The 17,003-nt window shown below is 41.6% G+C and overlaps 2 protein-coding genes across 3 annotated transcripts; one reads left to right on the top strand and one right to left on the bottom strand.

Moving 5' to 3' along the window:
• Positions 1-920: 920 nt before the first annotated feature.
• On the bottom strand, positions 921-6,750 carry supt7l (SPT7 like, STAGA complex subunit gamma). Of its 2 annotated transcripts, none has more exons than XM_041971227.1 (5): positions 6,680-6,750; positions 5,464-5,899; positions 5,055-5,379; positions 4,707-4,944; positions 921-1,459 (listed from the first exon to the last, which is right to left on the bottom strand). In XM_041971227.1, exons 2-5 carry the CDS (start codon positions 5,892-5,894, stop codon positions 1,164-1,166), a joined length of 1,290 nt encoding a protein of 429 aa, XP_041827161.1. In that variant the 5' UTR covers positions 5,895-5,899; positions 6,680-6,750; the 3' UTR covers positions 921-1,163. The 2 variants fall into 2 exon arrangements, with proteins under 2 accessions (XP_041827161.1, XP_041827160.1); XM_041971226.1 differs by having other exon boundaries at positions 6,654-6,732.
• Positions 6,751-6,795: 45 nt separating this feature from the next.
• LOC121630763 (solute carrier family 4 member 1 adaptor protein) lies at positions 6,796-16,821 on the top strand. Its single transcript, XM_041971224.1, has 14 exons — positions 6,796-7,784; positions 8,830-9,031; positions 9,136-9,264; positions 9,343-9,403; positions 9,483-9,622; positions 9,694-9,854; positions 11,062-11,131; positions 11,212-11,401; positions 11,486-11,582; positions 11,653-11,869; positions 12,965-13,051; positions 14,524-14,591; positions 14,668-14,737; positions 15,222-16,821. The coding sequence occupies exons 1-14, from the start codon at positions 6,843-6,845 to the stop codon at positions 15,269-15,271; spliced, it is 2,484 nt and encodes an 827-aa protein (XP_041827158.1). The 5' UTR covers positions 6,796-6,842; the 3' UTR covers positions 15,272-16,821.
• Positions 16,822-17,003: the final 182 nt, after the last annotated feature.

The raw sequence follows: 17,003 nt of genomic DNA, 5'->3' as shown, positions 1-17,003 counted from the left end.
TAAACTAGGTAGCTTGGCTCTTAATATAGATATCATGTATAACACTTATATTTAATATATATTTTTAACATTTTATTTGGCCTGTTTATATATGGTTAACAATGTTGTCTTATAGCTAATTTTCATCCTAAATGTAGAGAAAGAGCGTTAAATAGGCATCCCAATCATACACAGTTAGGAAAACCGTAACTAATGACTAATAATGATCTTGAACCTGTCTGTGATGCCATAATATATGTCCACTTCTTATTGATCACAAAACGGGTTATAAAGTTGTTAAATTTCAAACATACTGATTACATAACACAAAGTTCAGATTATTTCAGGTGATGATGTTTACAGCTACAAGTAATTCTGGAATACTCATTTTGCTTTCCAGTTGCTTATAACTATTACCCGTCTCTCACAAAGCTGCACAATCCGTAAATAACTAACTAAATATCTATACAACCTAATCTAACCCCCATCAACACTTTGCATGGGGACAATTACCTGTCTGATTTGTGAAAGTGAAATTAATCACAATAGCACTGAAACAGGCCAGCTCGTTCAGGTGCAAAGTTATGCTTGGCATAATTAATTTCCATTATGCGTGGATAGATGTTGCCTCGGTGGTGCAGAGGAAACGAGCTGTAATGGAGTTGCATTCACAGCTTTGCCTTATTATTGAAACAGATGCTAATTTGAAGCAGCTTCAGGTCGACAGGTGTGTGGATCGTTCAGTGTTGGGCTGCACGGTAAGAGCACTGCAGCGCAAAACAAGAAGCTGAAAAAAGCATCATAATATGCAGAGGAAAGAGGAAGGAATAGGTTTCATTTTTGATGATAATGAAAGGAACCTGATGGTGCAGGAGGAGAACAAGCCTTAATATCTTGAGAAAACAAAACATTTCGATTGATTATTTACTTGTCTAAGTAGATTATTTGGTTTTGGAGCTCAGTTCAATTTATTAGTTTAACTAAAAAACTTCTTGTAGTTTCTTGAACATTTATTGGGTAAATTAACACCAGCTTTGCTTCAAAACATGTTTATTTGATTATAAACTTAATATATTTAGTACAAAGCTTTTTCAAATCATATTAATAGAAACAAACAGAAAAAAACTACAAAACGCCCTCTTCATCGTCAGTTCAGAGTCAGTCTCAGAGATTCTCGCTTGTCTTCACATCTTCTTCATCCGTTTCCTGGGTCTCTGGTTAAAAACGGGCGAGGCTCCCATCAGAGAGTCGGGCGAGTGTGAAGCATAACTGCCGTCGGATGCTGCTCCTCCAGGTGAGGGTGCCATGGCTCCTCCTGTCTCGCTCATTGTGGACATAGGTCCCCCCTCCTCGAACACGTCTCCACCCAGGACCCCATGGTGGTGGTGATGGTGATGCCCGGCACCCTGGCCTTCCTCGCCGTCCTGCGGCTCCATTTTCACCTGGGGCCACAGAGGGGAGTTGTTGGCTCCGCCTCCACCTTGAGAAAGGAGTGAAATAAAACCCGACTGAATGTGAAGATGGCACCACAGATTTTATATCACAATCATGAGAGATGAAAAAACAAAGACTTTCAGATTTCTACAAAGCAGTTGTGCAGAAAGAAACTCCTTCACCATCAAAAGGTTTAGAAACTGGAGGAAACTCAAAGGGAAAGTCAAAAGAAAAGTTTGAGAAAAAAGACCACAAGTGTGTTCAGCTGATTTCTGTCAAAGGTGGCTACTTCGAAGGTTTATAAAATATTTTGGTTTATAAATGGATTCCATGAGTTCTTTAACTTCAGTTATTTATTTTTCATATTTTTATTTTACAGGACAATGGTGCTTTGGAAAAATTGTGGTGTTCAACTTTTTACTAGCAGTGTATATAAGAAGAACCGTGTAAGTGTGTGACTGGGTCAGTGAGAAACACAGAGGTCCACAAAGTGCTTTACAAACAGGCCAAAATGGTTCACTATACGAGAAGAGCGACATCCAGCAGAGGGCGCTCTAATACGAACTTGACCTAAAACCTCTCCGTAAAATAAACGATGCTCTGAAAAATGGAAGAAACTAACACCAAATTCTTTATGATAATGTTTTAGAGGAATTGTTTATTTAAAACCTGTTCAAAGTGGATTTTTGGAAAGTGAAAGTACTAATTTCTGTTTTATTTACTTTCAGCTCAAATAAAACACATTAAAACCAATTCTCTCTGCTTGAACACTAGAGTCCATATATAACTTTGTCTTTAAAATGATTCTTATTATTTAATATTAGAATAAATAAACAGCCCAATGGAAAACTAATAAATGAACTTGTGAGCTTATGTTGTCCCACAGGTTTTATCCTTGCTATTTGAAAGACAGCTGGATGAGAAGGTCCCTCTTCTTATTTTCGCCTGTCTCGGTCCTCGAGAGTGTAAACTATTATCTTTAACAATGCTTGCAGAGGAATAACATGCTGCAGCCTGTTGAGACATCACCGATGTGGAAGATTTCTGAAAATCTGTGTATCTGAACGTAAAACCTCACTTGCAACTCACTGGCCTGGGTCTCGGGACCGCTGGCCTGACTCTGGCCTCTGTTCAAGTGAGGTGGCATCTGCATGATCACTCTGCATGGTCACTCCTTCCTGAACGTCTCCACACAGTCTTTGCGTCGCCATGTGGCCGAGTTCTCCAGCATATCCACACAGGTTTCTCTGCGCGTGTTCTTGAATACAGCAGTTTCACTTATATCTATTATCATATTTTTTTTTCTTTTTTTTTTATTATTTCTGTTCTTATTATTATTATTACTCTTACTCTTATTATTATTACTACTACTATTATTATTATTACTATTATTGTGATTATTATTATTGTTACTATTATCAACTAGTTGTGTAATGACCTACTGGCCAGGATGATCTTAGCTATATATGTTGCAAGTAGTATGGATTACATGGTTTTCTGTATAATGTTTTAAGTCCCCACCCGCACTCCCCACACCCTTTCTGTCCCTCTCTCTCCCCTCCCTCTTCTCTCTACTTTCTTTTCTATCTCTCTCTCTCTCTGTCCCCTCCGGTCGAGTCCAGCATTAAGAGTCTGATTTAATAAAGTTTTTCATGTCATCAAGAGGGACTTTATACATGTAGTATAAATCCCTGCTTGATAGAGTAAAATTGCCCAGCACCAGACAGCAGCCAGACAGTCATTCTGTTTGCAACGATGCTGGACAAGACAGGTTAAAAAAAAAAAAAAAAAAAAAAAAAAAAAAAAAAAAAACCTCACTTGCAGCTTCCTCATTTCTTCGCCTGCTTTTTAGAAACTACCACATCCGTCTGTTTTACTGAGGCGGATTTTCAAATCTCAGGGGAGAGGATGGAGATGAGGAGTTTTGTCTCCTGCAAAAAACATTGTTCTACTTCTGTGACGAGAATTGAGTCAGCTAAGTATTTACGTCTGGGGTTCCCAAGTTCGGTCCTCGAGATCTACCATCCTGCAACTTTTAAATGCAACCCTTCTCCAACACACCTGAATCAAATGACTGGCTCGTTACCAGGCCTCTGCAGAGCTGAATGACACGCAGATGACAGTTGATTCAAGCGTGTTGGAGAAGGGTTGCATCTAAAACTTGGGCACCCCTGATTTACGTGTATAGAATTTGGATATATTATGCAATGGCTAACAAAACGACGGTAACTGCTGTCCCAGAATCATGAACATATCCAGCACATGTGAACGCCCAGCTGAGCCACTGGGCAGGAAACTGGTTTACGAGAAAAAAAATCCTGCTGGTCTTTTATAATCTTCCACCTATCTCTCATTTACCACCCATGACGTATGAGAAACTAAATCACTTTGTGCCTTTGGGGACGGTCTCCTCGGTCTCCCTGTAGTCCAAATATTGGGAAAGAATGCAGAACTAATGAATGACAGATTTAAAACAGGATTAAATAACATTAAGAATACAAAACACATACAGATACTCAAACTCAGCTCATTTTTGGCGCCACCTTGTGTCTACAGAGTCTTGTTGGCTTTTTTCCAGCCACTGAGGACCATTATTTTGGTTTTTTAGATAGACATAGAACTTTCTGCTCAATTGTTGATCCTTGGCTGTTTCTGGTTAGACATTCTTGTCAATGTAAGCTCTCTGATTGGTAGAACGTTTGACAGAAGTGGCTTTGTCATAATTCCTGCACCAAAACAGATGGTTCCTAATGATAGTGATCTTTTTTTATTACAAAAAAGTCATAATCATGTAATCATGGATTACTCATTGTGGATTTACTATAGTCTGAATAAACACTACATTTGTTGGGTGGATTGTAAATATCCTCGATGGGATACAAATGCTTGGAAAACCTCACATAGATCAACTAAAGGGTAAGCGATCCATCACAATTTACCCCACAGAGCTACACATTACTGTTCCTGAGAAAGTGTTGACAATATATGTGATAGCACTCTGGGATGCCAGCGATCTAGCAGAGCTGTGATGGATAACCTTAACAAAAGTTCAGAAATGGATTAAAAGCTCCTTTCAGGGTGAGTTCATTTTCTGGCTACAAAGCACAAACAAGTCCATAAACAACCATTACTCACGTGCTTATCTGCAAACTAAAACAAACAAAATCCAGATATTTGCCTGTTTACACATTCAGTGATGTAATAAAATGCTAATGCCAGAAGCCGCATCAGTAACTTTGCCCTGTATAAAACACAGATGAATTGTTTCCTCATATAACCCCAGATGTTTATACCTGATGTGTGAGGGGAATGGTCACCTTCCAGGCCTGAAGTTAGTCTCTCAGCATGCGCCCCGAGGACCCCCATGGGCAAAGCCTGGTCCCCAGAAGCAAGGTCAGCTTCGGGCTCCTCACTAACAGGGAAGGGGATGTGACTCATAGGCTCCTCTTTGATCCTTGGAGGCTTGGAGTCCTCCAGAGCTTTTTCTGGATTCATAAGCCGCTCGTATTCCCCTGACAGATCCTTACTGACCTGGAAGAGGGAAATCTCTTAGTCCTGTTCTTCTGCTGATAAATAAGCAACAGAAATAACTGATGCACTCAGAGATATTTAAGACAGACAAATTAATCTGAGGGCTTCACCTCCAGCATGTAGCTGTGATAGTCTTTGATCCTCACTTGCCAGAAGCGCTGCAGGGCCAGCACGCTGCCGATGCCAACCTCATGGAACACTTGCTCCACCACATCTGGGAAGGGACTGGCTCCCAGCCGAGCCTCGCGGTCCACTGCCATTCGCAGCAGGCGGGTGAGACGCAGGTAGTGCTCATGGACCAGGTCAGTCAGGGTCTCCAGGACACTCTCCTGAGCGGATTCAAATCCAGCATGGGCCAGCACTGTTGCTACTGACTGATAGAGAAGCTGCCTGCAAGAGGGCCAACTCAGCTCTGTGACTGGTTCACCTTTACCCCTGATGAAGAGGACACCAGTTGTTTAATGGGCAGTACATCTGTGAAACAATTTGGCTGTCTTGTTAGATAAAAATGCAATTTACTTATAGAAATCTCCCTCTGGGTCACTATGGCGGAGCTGAAAGGGCTGGCTGGGGGCTTTGCTGTCAATGGGCAGCAGATCATCTGGCATAACAGGTGGGGTGGGAGGACGTAGGGGCAGGCTGGCGTCAGCCTCCTCTATCCGGCCGCTGCCCTCAGAAGACACAGAGCTCTGACCCTGAGCCTGGGCCGCTGCCAGAAGAGCCCGGAGGCGACGGGCATGCTGACACAGCTGCACCGTGTGGATGGTGAGACTGCATGGCTCTGATGGGATGTCCAGCATTGTGGTGGGTCGTGGACGCTGGGCAGAGGGCTGGTGCAGGGGAGGGTCCTGCATCTCCACAGAGCGAAACTCACGCTGGAGCAAGTCGAAGGAGCTGCGACTGGGGGGAACACCTGAAGGTCCAGGGATCTCACCCCAGTAACGCATCATAATGACTAAACAAAGGAGCAAGCTTAATTCAGACTTAGAACTTAAGTTAAATAACAAAAACATGGAGATAAAGTTTGTTTAATGACACTGATTCCAGAAACCATTTCTTCAGATTAGTCTTTTTTTTTATTGTTATGAAGCAGAATAAATTTAACCACTCATTATCAGTGCTGTCTTCCATAAAGTTATAATAACTAACCATATATTCATTTAAACGCCTCATACTGTTTCAAATTCACTTTTCTTTTTTGGTTTTCAAAATTAACTCTTTTCTTCCCGGTTGATTTGGAAGCATACTTAACCAATTCCTGATTAACACCCCAGGGAAAACGGATCAGTTGCTTCCTGTTAAAATTTTCATCTAATATTTACTTCGCAACACATCTCATCGATTTTCCGAAAAGGTTGCACTCGGTCGATTAGCCCTGTTCTGGTGATAAAACTAGCCATCAGAATATAGCAGCAGGAAGAAACAGTTGACTATTAAATGAGTTTATTTTTATGTATTATTTAGTTAGTCGTATATATATTCATTTGGGCTTTAAACTAAATGTTTTTTAAGTTGATCAGTTGGTCTAATTATATTAGCACATTAAATGTCAGGAGTAAGATGCTACGCAAGGATACAAAAACAAACAGTTCGCGAGCGAGTAGCAGTAAAGCTAAATAATAATAACAATAAAAATTGCTAATTAAGACCGTTGCGTGCATATTCCTCTAGCCAAATCATTCATATAGTGATCATAAACCAGAAATTACTGTGAAGTTGATGAAAATAAGCTTACTTTAAGCCAATTGCGCTTGTAAATATGAAGGAAGTATCACGAGAAGTAGCAGTTTCCGTCCTTGTTGCAAATAAACTCGGTTGGGAATACAGCGATAATATTAAGTTCCGCGTTCAATGATTTTAATATAAAGCTATTTAAATATTTTCTTAATGTGGTATGGATGGTTTTATATATAAATGTAAAACACCCTTTTTGTAGATTACATTCTTATAGGTTTGTTCTGAGATTTAAAGTGTGTAGTAAACCCGAGCAAATTATACAGTTGCACCAAATAAACATGGCCGCCTCCTCGCCAGCAGATACGAGCGTTAGAGATGGAGATGAAGAAATACATTCTACAGTGGAAAGCGTCGAATGTCTGGCCACAGAAAACGAGAGTGAACATAAAGAGAAGCAACTACCTAAAGCTGAGTCAGAGACAGATGACCCTTTTAAGAAACCGACTCTTTTCGCGGCGCCGTCTCTCACCACCAGACGCAGCAACGTCGCTAATCCGTCTAAACCTTCATCAGCTGAAACAATAAGTGTGAACGAAAATAATAAATCTCGTGTTATGGGTACAATCAAGTCTTCTGATGCACCTTGTGGAAGTAAAGCATTAGAAAATGAACAAGAAGAGGACAAAAATGGTGAAAAGGACAAGAACGAAACTCAAATTAAACCCAAAGTCGAAGCTAAACCGAAGGTGCGACCTGTCAAAGCTCCCCCAGCTGGAAATTTCCCCCCTGTCCCATACACAGAGCCGCCCTGGGGTGGACCTTCATCAGACATCCCATACGCTCTGGAGATCCTGAAAAATGGTACCATAGTGGACACGGTGCCCCTCACTGACAAAAGCTACTTCGTTGTTGGACGTCTACCTGTGTGTGACGTCTCTCTGGAGCACCCGTCCATCTCCAGGTACCACGCGGTGATTCAGTACCGCGGACAGCCCGGAGAGGAGGACAGTGCCGGGGAGGAGAGGGGCTTTTACGTCCACGACCTGGACAGCACACACGGCACGGTGGTGAACAAAAACAGAATCCCCCCGAAGACCTACATCAGGCTGCGGGTGGGACATGTGCTGAAGTTTGGAGGGAGCACCAGGCTGTTTATCCTGCAGGTAAATTGGTTACAACATCTACTGATAATATTTTTTCAGTCACTCATCTACTACCCCAAACTCCGTGATACATAAAACACATTTACACAGTCGTTAAAGCACATGCTTTAGTTTCTGCGTGTAGCCTTTGTGAGAAAATAATAAAAACAAATAAAAGTCACGTGACATAAAGTAAAAGATTAAATAAGTAAAAGAGATAAAACACTGTTAAAACAGCCCAACATCACAAACATAAAATCAATTAAAACAACTAAGATCAACATTGTATATGGTGTTTAAAGGCAAACATAAGAGAGGGGGTTTAAGGAGAAATTAAAAACCAGCAATGAACTCTAACGTGCGAGCGTTTAATAATTTAGGTGCAGCAACAAAGAAAGCACAATCCCCTTTGAGCTTACTGTTGGTTTTAGGCACCTGCAGGAGCAGCTGATCAGCTGACCAGAGGAAGCGAGTTGGAGCTGCAGAAGCTCAGAAAAGTAGGATGGAGCAAGAAATTTAAAAATGAGTCCTGAAAGAGCAGGCAGCTAATGAAGAGCGGCTAAAATAGGAGAAATATGCTCATATCTTCTTAATCCAGCTAGGAGACCTGCAGCAGCATTTTCCCTCTCTGAAGATTGGCGATGGAGAGGACTTAAGAAAAGTGAGCCATGACAAATTCATGTTTTGTTTCATTAAAGGGAAACTTTTTCTTTCAGCTGAATTTAATTGAACTTTCTTCTGAGTTCATTCAGTTCCAGACAAATAAAACCCCTGCAGCCACTGCCTGGAGGTTTAAATATGCTACAGACAGATATCCAAACCAAAACTCCAAATCTGCACAAAATTGTTAATAAGTTCAAATCTGGACCTAAATCTCACAGAAATCTGGTGATGAGCTGAAGAGGAGAGTCTAAATGTAAACTCAAGTCTGTTTTAAGGTGACGCCTCTGCTCCCATCAGTGCTACGTTTATTTTTTTTATGTTTGGCATGAAAACAGAACTTGGTTGATTCCTCACTCGTGGAGTCGAATCAAGTGTAAATGTTTCAGCTCTTCTTCGTCTGCAGGGTCCTGAGTTTGACGAGGAAGAGGAGTCTGAACTGACTGTGACGGAGCTGAGGGAACGAGCCCGCAAACAGAAAGCGGAGCTGGAGAAGAGGATGATGGGAGACTTCTCTGATGAAGAGGAGCGGGAGGAGGAAGAAGGCGAAAGTGAAAAGGACCAGAGCAAAGTGTCAAAAGGGGAGCAAGGCTGCACGTGGGGGATGGGTAAGTGGAGTCCTGTCCTGGCTTCTGGTGTGTGAGTTTTCCCGTTAATTAAAAACAAAATGTAATCCTTGTGCTTCTTCTTTGTCCATAAATGCACCCTGCAGAGGAGGATGCTGCTCCAGAAGAAGATGAGAATGAGGAAAACCCCTTTTCAACTGAGTTCCACGAAGACCAGGAAGCAGCGTATCTGAAAGATCCAAAGAAGGCTTTACAGGGATTCTATGACAGAGAAGGTGAAACTGCAGACATCTGCTGTTTTTCTGCTTTTTGAATTTGTTTGGACTTCCTAACCTGAGCGTTTTTTATCTCAGGAGAGGAGCTGGAGTTTGAGTATGAAGATAAAAGTCATGGCTCCTGGCTCTGCAGGATAAAGTAAATGAAGCTTTGTGAGTCTCTTTCCTTCTTGAAACCTATGAGGAGTCTTCAGAGTTTACACTCTGTCTTCCATCAGGCTGCCCGTGGACGATGCTATGGGCCGCCAGCTGGTTGCCGAGGTGACCCACACGGGGAAGAAGAAGGATGCAGCCATCCAGTGCTGTCTGGAGGCTTGTCGAATGCTGGAGGCCAGGGGGCTACTGCGGCAGGAAGCAGGTGAGATGACATCTTAGAGGGCTGGAATTAGTCATGTCGACCACATTAATCATCATGTGTTTTATTTTCAGTATCACGCAAGCGCAAGAAGAAGAACTGGGAAGACGAGGACTACTACGACAGTGACGATGACACCTTCCTGGATCGAACTGGCACCGTTGAGAGGAAGAGGCAGGAGCGAATGAAGAAGGCTGGAAAGATTGAAGAGCGGCCTGAGACCTACGAGTCGCTGGTAAACATCTGCTATGACTTTTCACACATGAATGTGAACTTTAAATTTCAGTCCATATGATGGACTTAAATCTATACATCTATAGAATTAACTTTAGCAAATTTCTGTTAGAATGTTTAAGTTGGGCTCCAATGGTGGCACATCGAGGACAGAGGGCCAAATCTGTGCTGGATTTAATTGTGTGCTCCACATTAGCTCCAAAACCGAGCCACAAAATCTGTATAAAACCACGTTTCCATGGTGATCTGATCAGGTAAAAGCTTTAAGACAACAGAAAATGTGCCAATGGTCATTAAGACAGAAAGACTGGAAAAAAAAACCATCTATAACTCACCAGGTTGTAGTCCACCCAGTGATCCAGCCGCTGTAGCAGCATTACGTTGAAGTAATGGTTTTCTGGATGACTTTAACAGTCTCTCTCATGGTTGTGGACAGAGGTGTCAGAAGTATTCACATTCATTACTCGGGTAGAAGTATAGACACTAAGTCTTAATAAAGACTTCTGTAGCAGGTGAGTATAAGTTTTTACTCAAGTAAAATTGTAAAAGTACTAATTTCAAATCTTCTTAACCCTTTATTGGGCAAATCACCATATTTGTACACTTCATGGTACATACAACAAGCCTCTGCATGTTAGTCCATGAAATCTATAGAACCACACTGAGTTCTCCATAAAGATCATCAAAGATCAGGCCACATCCCAGCTACTTCATTCAGATCAGTCTTCACAGTCTATCAGGCGTCTTATCTGTAGATCGGTGCCTTGAGCACAGAACACACACATTGCTGTCAATCAGAGCTGAAGCGATTTTAGAAGAAAAATCTAAGACAGGGGTGTCCAAAGTCGGTCCTCGAGGGCTGCTGTCCTGCAGGTTTTCAATGTTTCCTGCTTCAACACACGTGACTCAAATTAAATAGATCCAACAGCCTGTTAAGTTTTGCACAATGACTCAGTAATTTGAGTCGGGTGGTTTTGGAGCAGCGACACATCGAAAACCTGCAGGATTGTGGCCCTCGAGGACCAGAGCTGGACACCCCTGATCTGAAGAGTTCATCACTTAACATCGTACTCAACCAGCTTAATTTTTATTTGTTTAAAGGTTAAATCTTGATCTAACAGCAAATTTCACCAGTGAACAAACACGTTGGGGTAGAATTTGACTTTAAAAGTCTTTTTTACATGTCTGCGCGGTGTTCTGCTCTGCAGGTGGCCAAGCTGTCTGCAGTGGAGAAGGAGCTGGCAGAGACTCAGAAGAAGCTGAGTGCTGGTAAACACGGTGAGTGCCGTCGCCTGCAGACAGATGCCACAGAGTTGAAGAAGTCTTGTCTCTGATTGGTCAGTGTGTCCTCCTCGCAGACCCCTCTGCCTCGTCTGCTGAGGACTCTTTGGACGCCTTCATGACTGCAGTGAGAAGCGAGGCAGCGATGGACGGCATGGAGCGCAGGAAGCTTCATGTGCACATGGCCGACCTGCGTAAAGACGTTCAGAGGCTCCGTAAACTGGTGGAGCTGACACGGCCGACTCAGATGCCCTCGCTGCAACCCAGGTTGGTCAGCAGCAGGTCCACAGTTTATTTTTGCTTTTTGTTATTCATGTAAAAATGTTTCATAAAGCTGTGTTGATTTGATAGTGGCAGCTCAGAGTGTGACAAGCCTAAAAAGAGCTTACCACTGTTTGGAGCCATGAAGGGAGGAAGCAAATTTAAACTGAAAACTGGGACCATTGGGGTAAGTGCTCCTGAAATACTCCGTCTTTTCGTCTCGGTCACCTGCCACTCACCCGCTCATCTCTCTGCAGAAGTTGCCTCCAAAGCGGCCCAACCTTCCTGCAGAGCTCTTCAACATGAAAGAGCTTTCACCTGGTGGGGAAGAGGTAGAGGAGGAGGAGGCAGCGGAAAATGAGGGTGATGAACATTGTGTCACTGCATGTAAACGTGACTCTGAGTCCAGCCCATCCACATCTAAAGAAACTGCTGTTTTGGATCATCAAAAAGCTGCATCTGAGGAGCCCAAAGGTAAAAACTACAAGACACTGTAAAAAACTTCACATGAGGCCACTAGATGGCAGGAAGGAGGCGTTTTGTGCTTCCTCACACACTCTCAGAGATGGTGGATTTTAAAAACATCCGGCTGTGAAATGTTTAGATTGAATTTATCATTTTAGATCACACATGTCAGACACATGTCATGCCACTATCCTGCAGGTTTTTGTTGTTTCTCTGCTCCAACTCACTTGACTGAAATGAATAGGTTATGAAAGAAGTTGAGAACAAGCTGTTGGATCCATTTGATTTGAATCCGGTGTGTTAAAGTCAGCCTTTGAGGACCAGAGTTTTAGATGGTTCAAAACAGAAATAGTTGAGGATTCAAAAACATTTGTTCTTCATTTTTCAGCTTTCAGGACATTTAAAGGAAGAAGAGATCCTAAAAAGTTATTGTTTCTTAAAGCAAGACTACATAAGTTTCCAATCTTTAGACTCAGATATTCATTGTGTACATTCCTGGAGTCTTTGTTGCCCTGCAGCATCTCAAGGCTGATAAAACTTCAAAGCTGGTTTTTCCGGTCCGGGGCATCATGTGACAGCTTAGTTTTCACTGTTTTGCTTAACGGTACTGCATCACATGCCATCAACTGGTGGAAATAACTGTGTGTTTTGACTGTGAACTATAACCGATTTAGCAAAGAAATGCAAGAGGAAATTATTGGAGGAAGAGAAGAAAAGAGAGAAAGTGCCAGAGCAGAGACAGGAAGCAAAAAAGATGCTAAATTAGCCGTCGTTAGGGGTGAAAAGCTGATTGAAAAATGCTGAACTGGTAACATTAATTTCTGTCTTCATGACACATTTGAAGACTCCTAACAGGGAATCATGAAGCAGCTGGTACCATTAAAACGAGCAATAACACAAGGAAGCTTCATGGGTAACAAAATAAACATAAAAAAAAAACATAAAAACTACAAATAATTTATCTAGAAGTCTCCTACAACATAGACGCGATGAAGACTTCCAGTTCATCTTGTGGCTGCTAGTTGAAGCCGTGAAATGTTTGAAACTTGCTTAGTTCTGGCTGATTTTTGTCATCATTCGTTTCACCTGTTTAACTCGTGTCAGATCAGAGCCGCCGGCAGAAGAAGAGTGATGAAGCAGAGCGGGTTCCTCCGCCCAGCAGCAAGAAATCCGCAGCCCCTCCGACTCCAGGTGAGTTTTTCCTCTTTCCAGTATTAATCTGTTTTATTTCCATCACCAGCGAGAAGTCCCTGTAAAAGCAGACTCTGTTAAAAGTCACAAAATTCACACGAGTGCCAAAAGTTGCTGTCGTGTTGATAAATCTGAGGCCATCAGATGTTGACTCACTTTTCCTTGAAGCTTTTAAGTTGTCTTCAAAACACCATGATGGCCATTTTCTTACAAAGCAGCTGTTGTAGAAGAACCGAGAACGCCTTCTCATGAGGATATTTCCTCTACCCGTTACCATGGTAACCTCCTGTTCGTCTAAAAGGTTTAAACTGTCAGATCTGATGAAAATGGGAAGAGGTGAGGAAAGAAAATGGACCTTACGGTGGGAAATCCACTTAGGATGAGTATAAAATAGGGATCAACCGACACGGAAGCAGATGACTCATTTACGCCTAGATTCTGCTTCATGAGGCCTTTTAAGTTATGTTACACAAAATTCACTCACCTGTGCTTCAAAACATTGTGAGCAGCATCACCGTCAGCCCCACCCACTCATCCCAAGTGTGTTTTTGTGTGAGTGTGTTAGCTGAGTCCTGCATGTAGAGTCAACTTTTAGAGGAGTCAAAGTAAAAAGACAACACACCATTAACTGTACTGGCTGGTCGTCATCAGACTGGTTTTATCCAAAAATAAACGGATGGCACAAACAGGACTCCTGCTCATGAACATACGTGTCCTCAAGTAAAAGACGATTAAATGTCTTTATTTCCAAGAGCTTTTTACAGAAGAGCCTTCTCCGAGACTCATCGTAAACACTCAGACCATGTGGTCTACCAGTAAACTGTAAATAATACACGCTACACCCCCGTTTTTACAGTTTATTTAATCGAAATTCAAGCAGTTAAAGTCCAGTCAATAGCTCGAAATGGTACAAAGGTAAGTGGTTGAAAGGGTAAAGTATAATGTACTTTTCAGAATGATGGGTTCAAAACTTAAAGCTGCTTTTCAGCAATGGAGGTTTGAAAAGTGAAAGTTGGTGCCACCATTTCTTATATAACAAAGCAGTGGTGGAACACTGTGGTACCGTACACGTGTTTGAGTGTTCTGTTCTACAGAGAAACTCTAAAGAAAGTCTAGATGTGAGTAATTTATTTAAACAAATTTAAATGTGTTTGTTTTAATTATTAATTATAATCTGATTTTATTTGTACAGTTCATTACACATTTTATTTAAAAGTATTTTATATTCTGCCAGTTGTCATTTATAAAAAGAAATCGTAGTCGAATAAAACTGGAAAATCGACATGTCTCCAGCTTAAAAATCCTCACAAAAATCTTCTCTTTGCAGAATTTGACCCCCTTTTTTACTGGCCCATTAAAAACGTTCAGAAACCTCACAACATGGTGTATGACCAAAAAAAGACCCCTAATAACCCATGTGCTGATGGTGTAGTGCACAGTACCCGAATAACCTCTAACATCTGTGTGTTCAGAGTCCAAAGCCGAGGCTGAAACAGATCCCAGTACCAGAAAGAAGAAGACGGTGATGGGCCCCAGCAGGGTAGGCCCCTCAACACAGGACTCAACATGTACTTGTATGGAAAAGAAAAGTGATTTCCTCCTGATTGTCTCCACAGACACCAGTTCAGCTGTCAGCACAGTATCCAGAGGATGACCCCGACTACTCAGTGTGGCTTCCTCCTGCAGGTAAACAACCAGCCTGCTGCCGATCAGCTGACCGCGCGCTTAAATCACGCTCAAGCTCCTTAAGCAGCAGTGATTTTAAACCTCTGATGAGTACAAGTTGTTTCTCCTAATCTATAAGAAATAAAAACAAGCTTGACCACAGAGCTGCTGCGCTCAGAATGAAGGAAGGAATAAATATTTTACTGGCAGAATGACGTCAGCAGGCTCTCACACTGTTCGTGCTGCTGAAATTGCAGCAATAATTTCATTGTTCACTGAGGAATGCAGATCAAAGGGGCTTGAGAGCAATAAGATAAGCTTGAATAAAAAAAAATGTTAAAAGGCTGCATGGCTGAGCTTTTTCTTCAGGGTCGGAGTTAATGACGCCGGGCTGTGATTAGGTTGATTATCTGCTATGCAAACAAGCACGTCAGCAGCTTTCGCTTTGGAATAATTCACCACTTGAGTCGACTTGGATTCAGAACGTCTTCCTCTGCTCTTATAGGTCAGACCGGAGATGGTCGCACCCACCTCAACGACAAGTACGGCTACTGAAGGGGGACATAAGACATCTCTTCTGTCTTCACGAAGCCTCCAGTCTCCTCAGCTCTGACCATGGACCCCTTCCATCCATCCCTGCCGGCGTGTGGTCCGGCTCTGAGAGACGAGACTCTGGGCTCTAATTTGAATTCATATAGGAGGAAGCAGAGCAGGAGCAGCTGCTGATCTGAATTCAGATTTCTGGTCTTTGGCTGTACTTCTTGCAGTTAAACCAACCTGACATCTAATCTGCGTCCCTCCCCTGTTTGGCTTCAGTCGATCGTTGGCATAACCTTTTGTTTTGTTTTGTTTTTTCATCTAAAGCAAGGAGTGTGTAGCAGGGAGGGAGAAAGAGAGGGAGAGTGTTGAAGCAGCTTTTCTGACCATCTGGACACTTGGATGGCTTACTGGATGAAACGTAAGCTGATAATGACTCAAGCTAAGTGGAGTGAGTGTGTGTGTTTATCTGTGCACACACACTCGCTCTCTCACATGCACATGCTTCTTCTCAAAGTTCTCTATTTAACAAGATTGTCTTCATAAGTGAGTCAGTGGTTGGTTTGTTCAGAGCAGGAATCTGTGTTTTGGTCTGCTGCCACACTTCCCACCCTCTCCATCGTTGTCTTTGCTCACAAAACAAAGAAATAAAAACTGTATTTTGTTACATAAATGTATAATAAAATTGCCTTTACATGACGTCATATGAGGGGTTAAAAGTTTTACTCCACACCAGACGTCTCGCTTGTTTTTCTCTCTTTTCACACTCGTATCGTGTCTCTGGGTCATATTCTGGATCAAAGAGCCAGACTTTTAAATGTCCATATCATCATTATGACTGGACCCATCTCCACAAGGCTATTTAGCTTTTAGCTCAACCATTTTGTCCAGCATAGTTTCTTGTATTATCAAAATGTTTGTGTTTTATGGTGAAGATGCAAAATATTAGGAAAATAAACAATATTGTTTAATGTGATGATAAAACTTACAATATCTAATATATACTTAAGCCCTCGCTAATTAATCTCAAATAACTTTGTTTTTGCAAGGCTCAAAAAGAAAAAAAATCCTTTTTAGACATTGTGCAGCCTCATTTGCTGTATAAAAATATATATTTATCTGTTGGAAGGTTTGTATTGTACGTAGTGACCTCTAGTGGCATGAATTACAAGTTGCAACTAACTGAATGACCCCACCCAAAGCCAAACAAACTAATACAACATCTGGATAGTAATTAAACATGTTGCCACAAATGTTCCTTCCATGATTATAACTGACTACATACATGAGGGAAGTTGAATTTGTTATAATTAATACAAAACCCAGTTTATGTGTCTGTGGGTATAATAACTCAACCATGCTTCTAATAACAAAGGGCCTTTTCTGACCCGGACATTTCAGTAATAGACTGGATAAAAACATTTAATTTTGGCTATATTATTCACATTTGGCTTATAATATAGCCAAAGATGCTCAAAGTTTGCAGATGTAACTACCTCTGCTGAGATTGTAGGTAAGATATTAAAAAAATAATTAAGTTGTGGATATATGGAGGACATATGACTAAAAACTGATAAAAAAAAATAAATACCCAAGTATAAAGTTTCATTTTAAAATAAACAATGTTTTTTTTTTTTGTTTTTTTTCTCTGTAAGAGTAGAAATGTGTCCGAGCTAAAGTTCTCTCATTGGATGACTAGATAATTAAACATGGACGCGTACAAATATGTTTAAAGCTTACAAACCTGTTG

This window comes from Melanotaenia boesemani, chromosome 20 (genome assembly GCF_017639745.1).
Source record: "Melanotaenia boesemani isolate fMelBoe1 chromosome 20, fMelBoe1.pri, whole genome shotgun sequence".
Lineage (NCBI taxonomy): Eukaryota > Metazoa > Chordata > Actinopteri > Atheriniformes > Melanotaeniidae > Melanotaenia > Melanotaenia boesemani.
The sequence above is the reverse complement of the archived record's forward strand: the minus strand, read 5'-3'. Positions and strand labels throughout refer to the sequence as shown.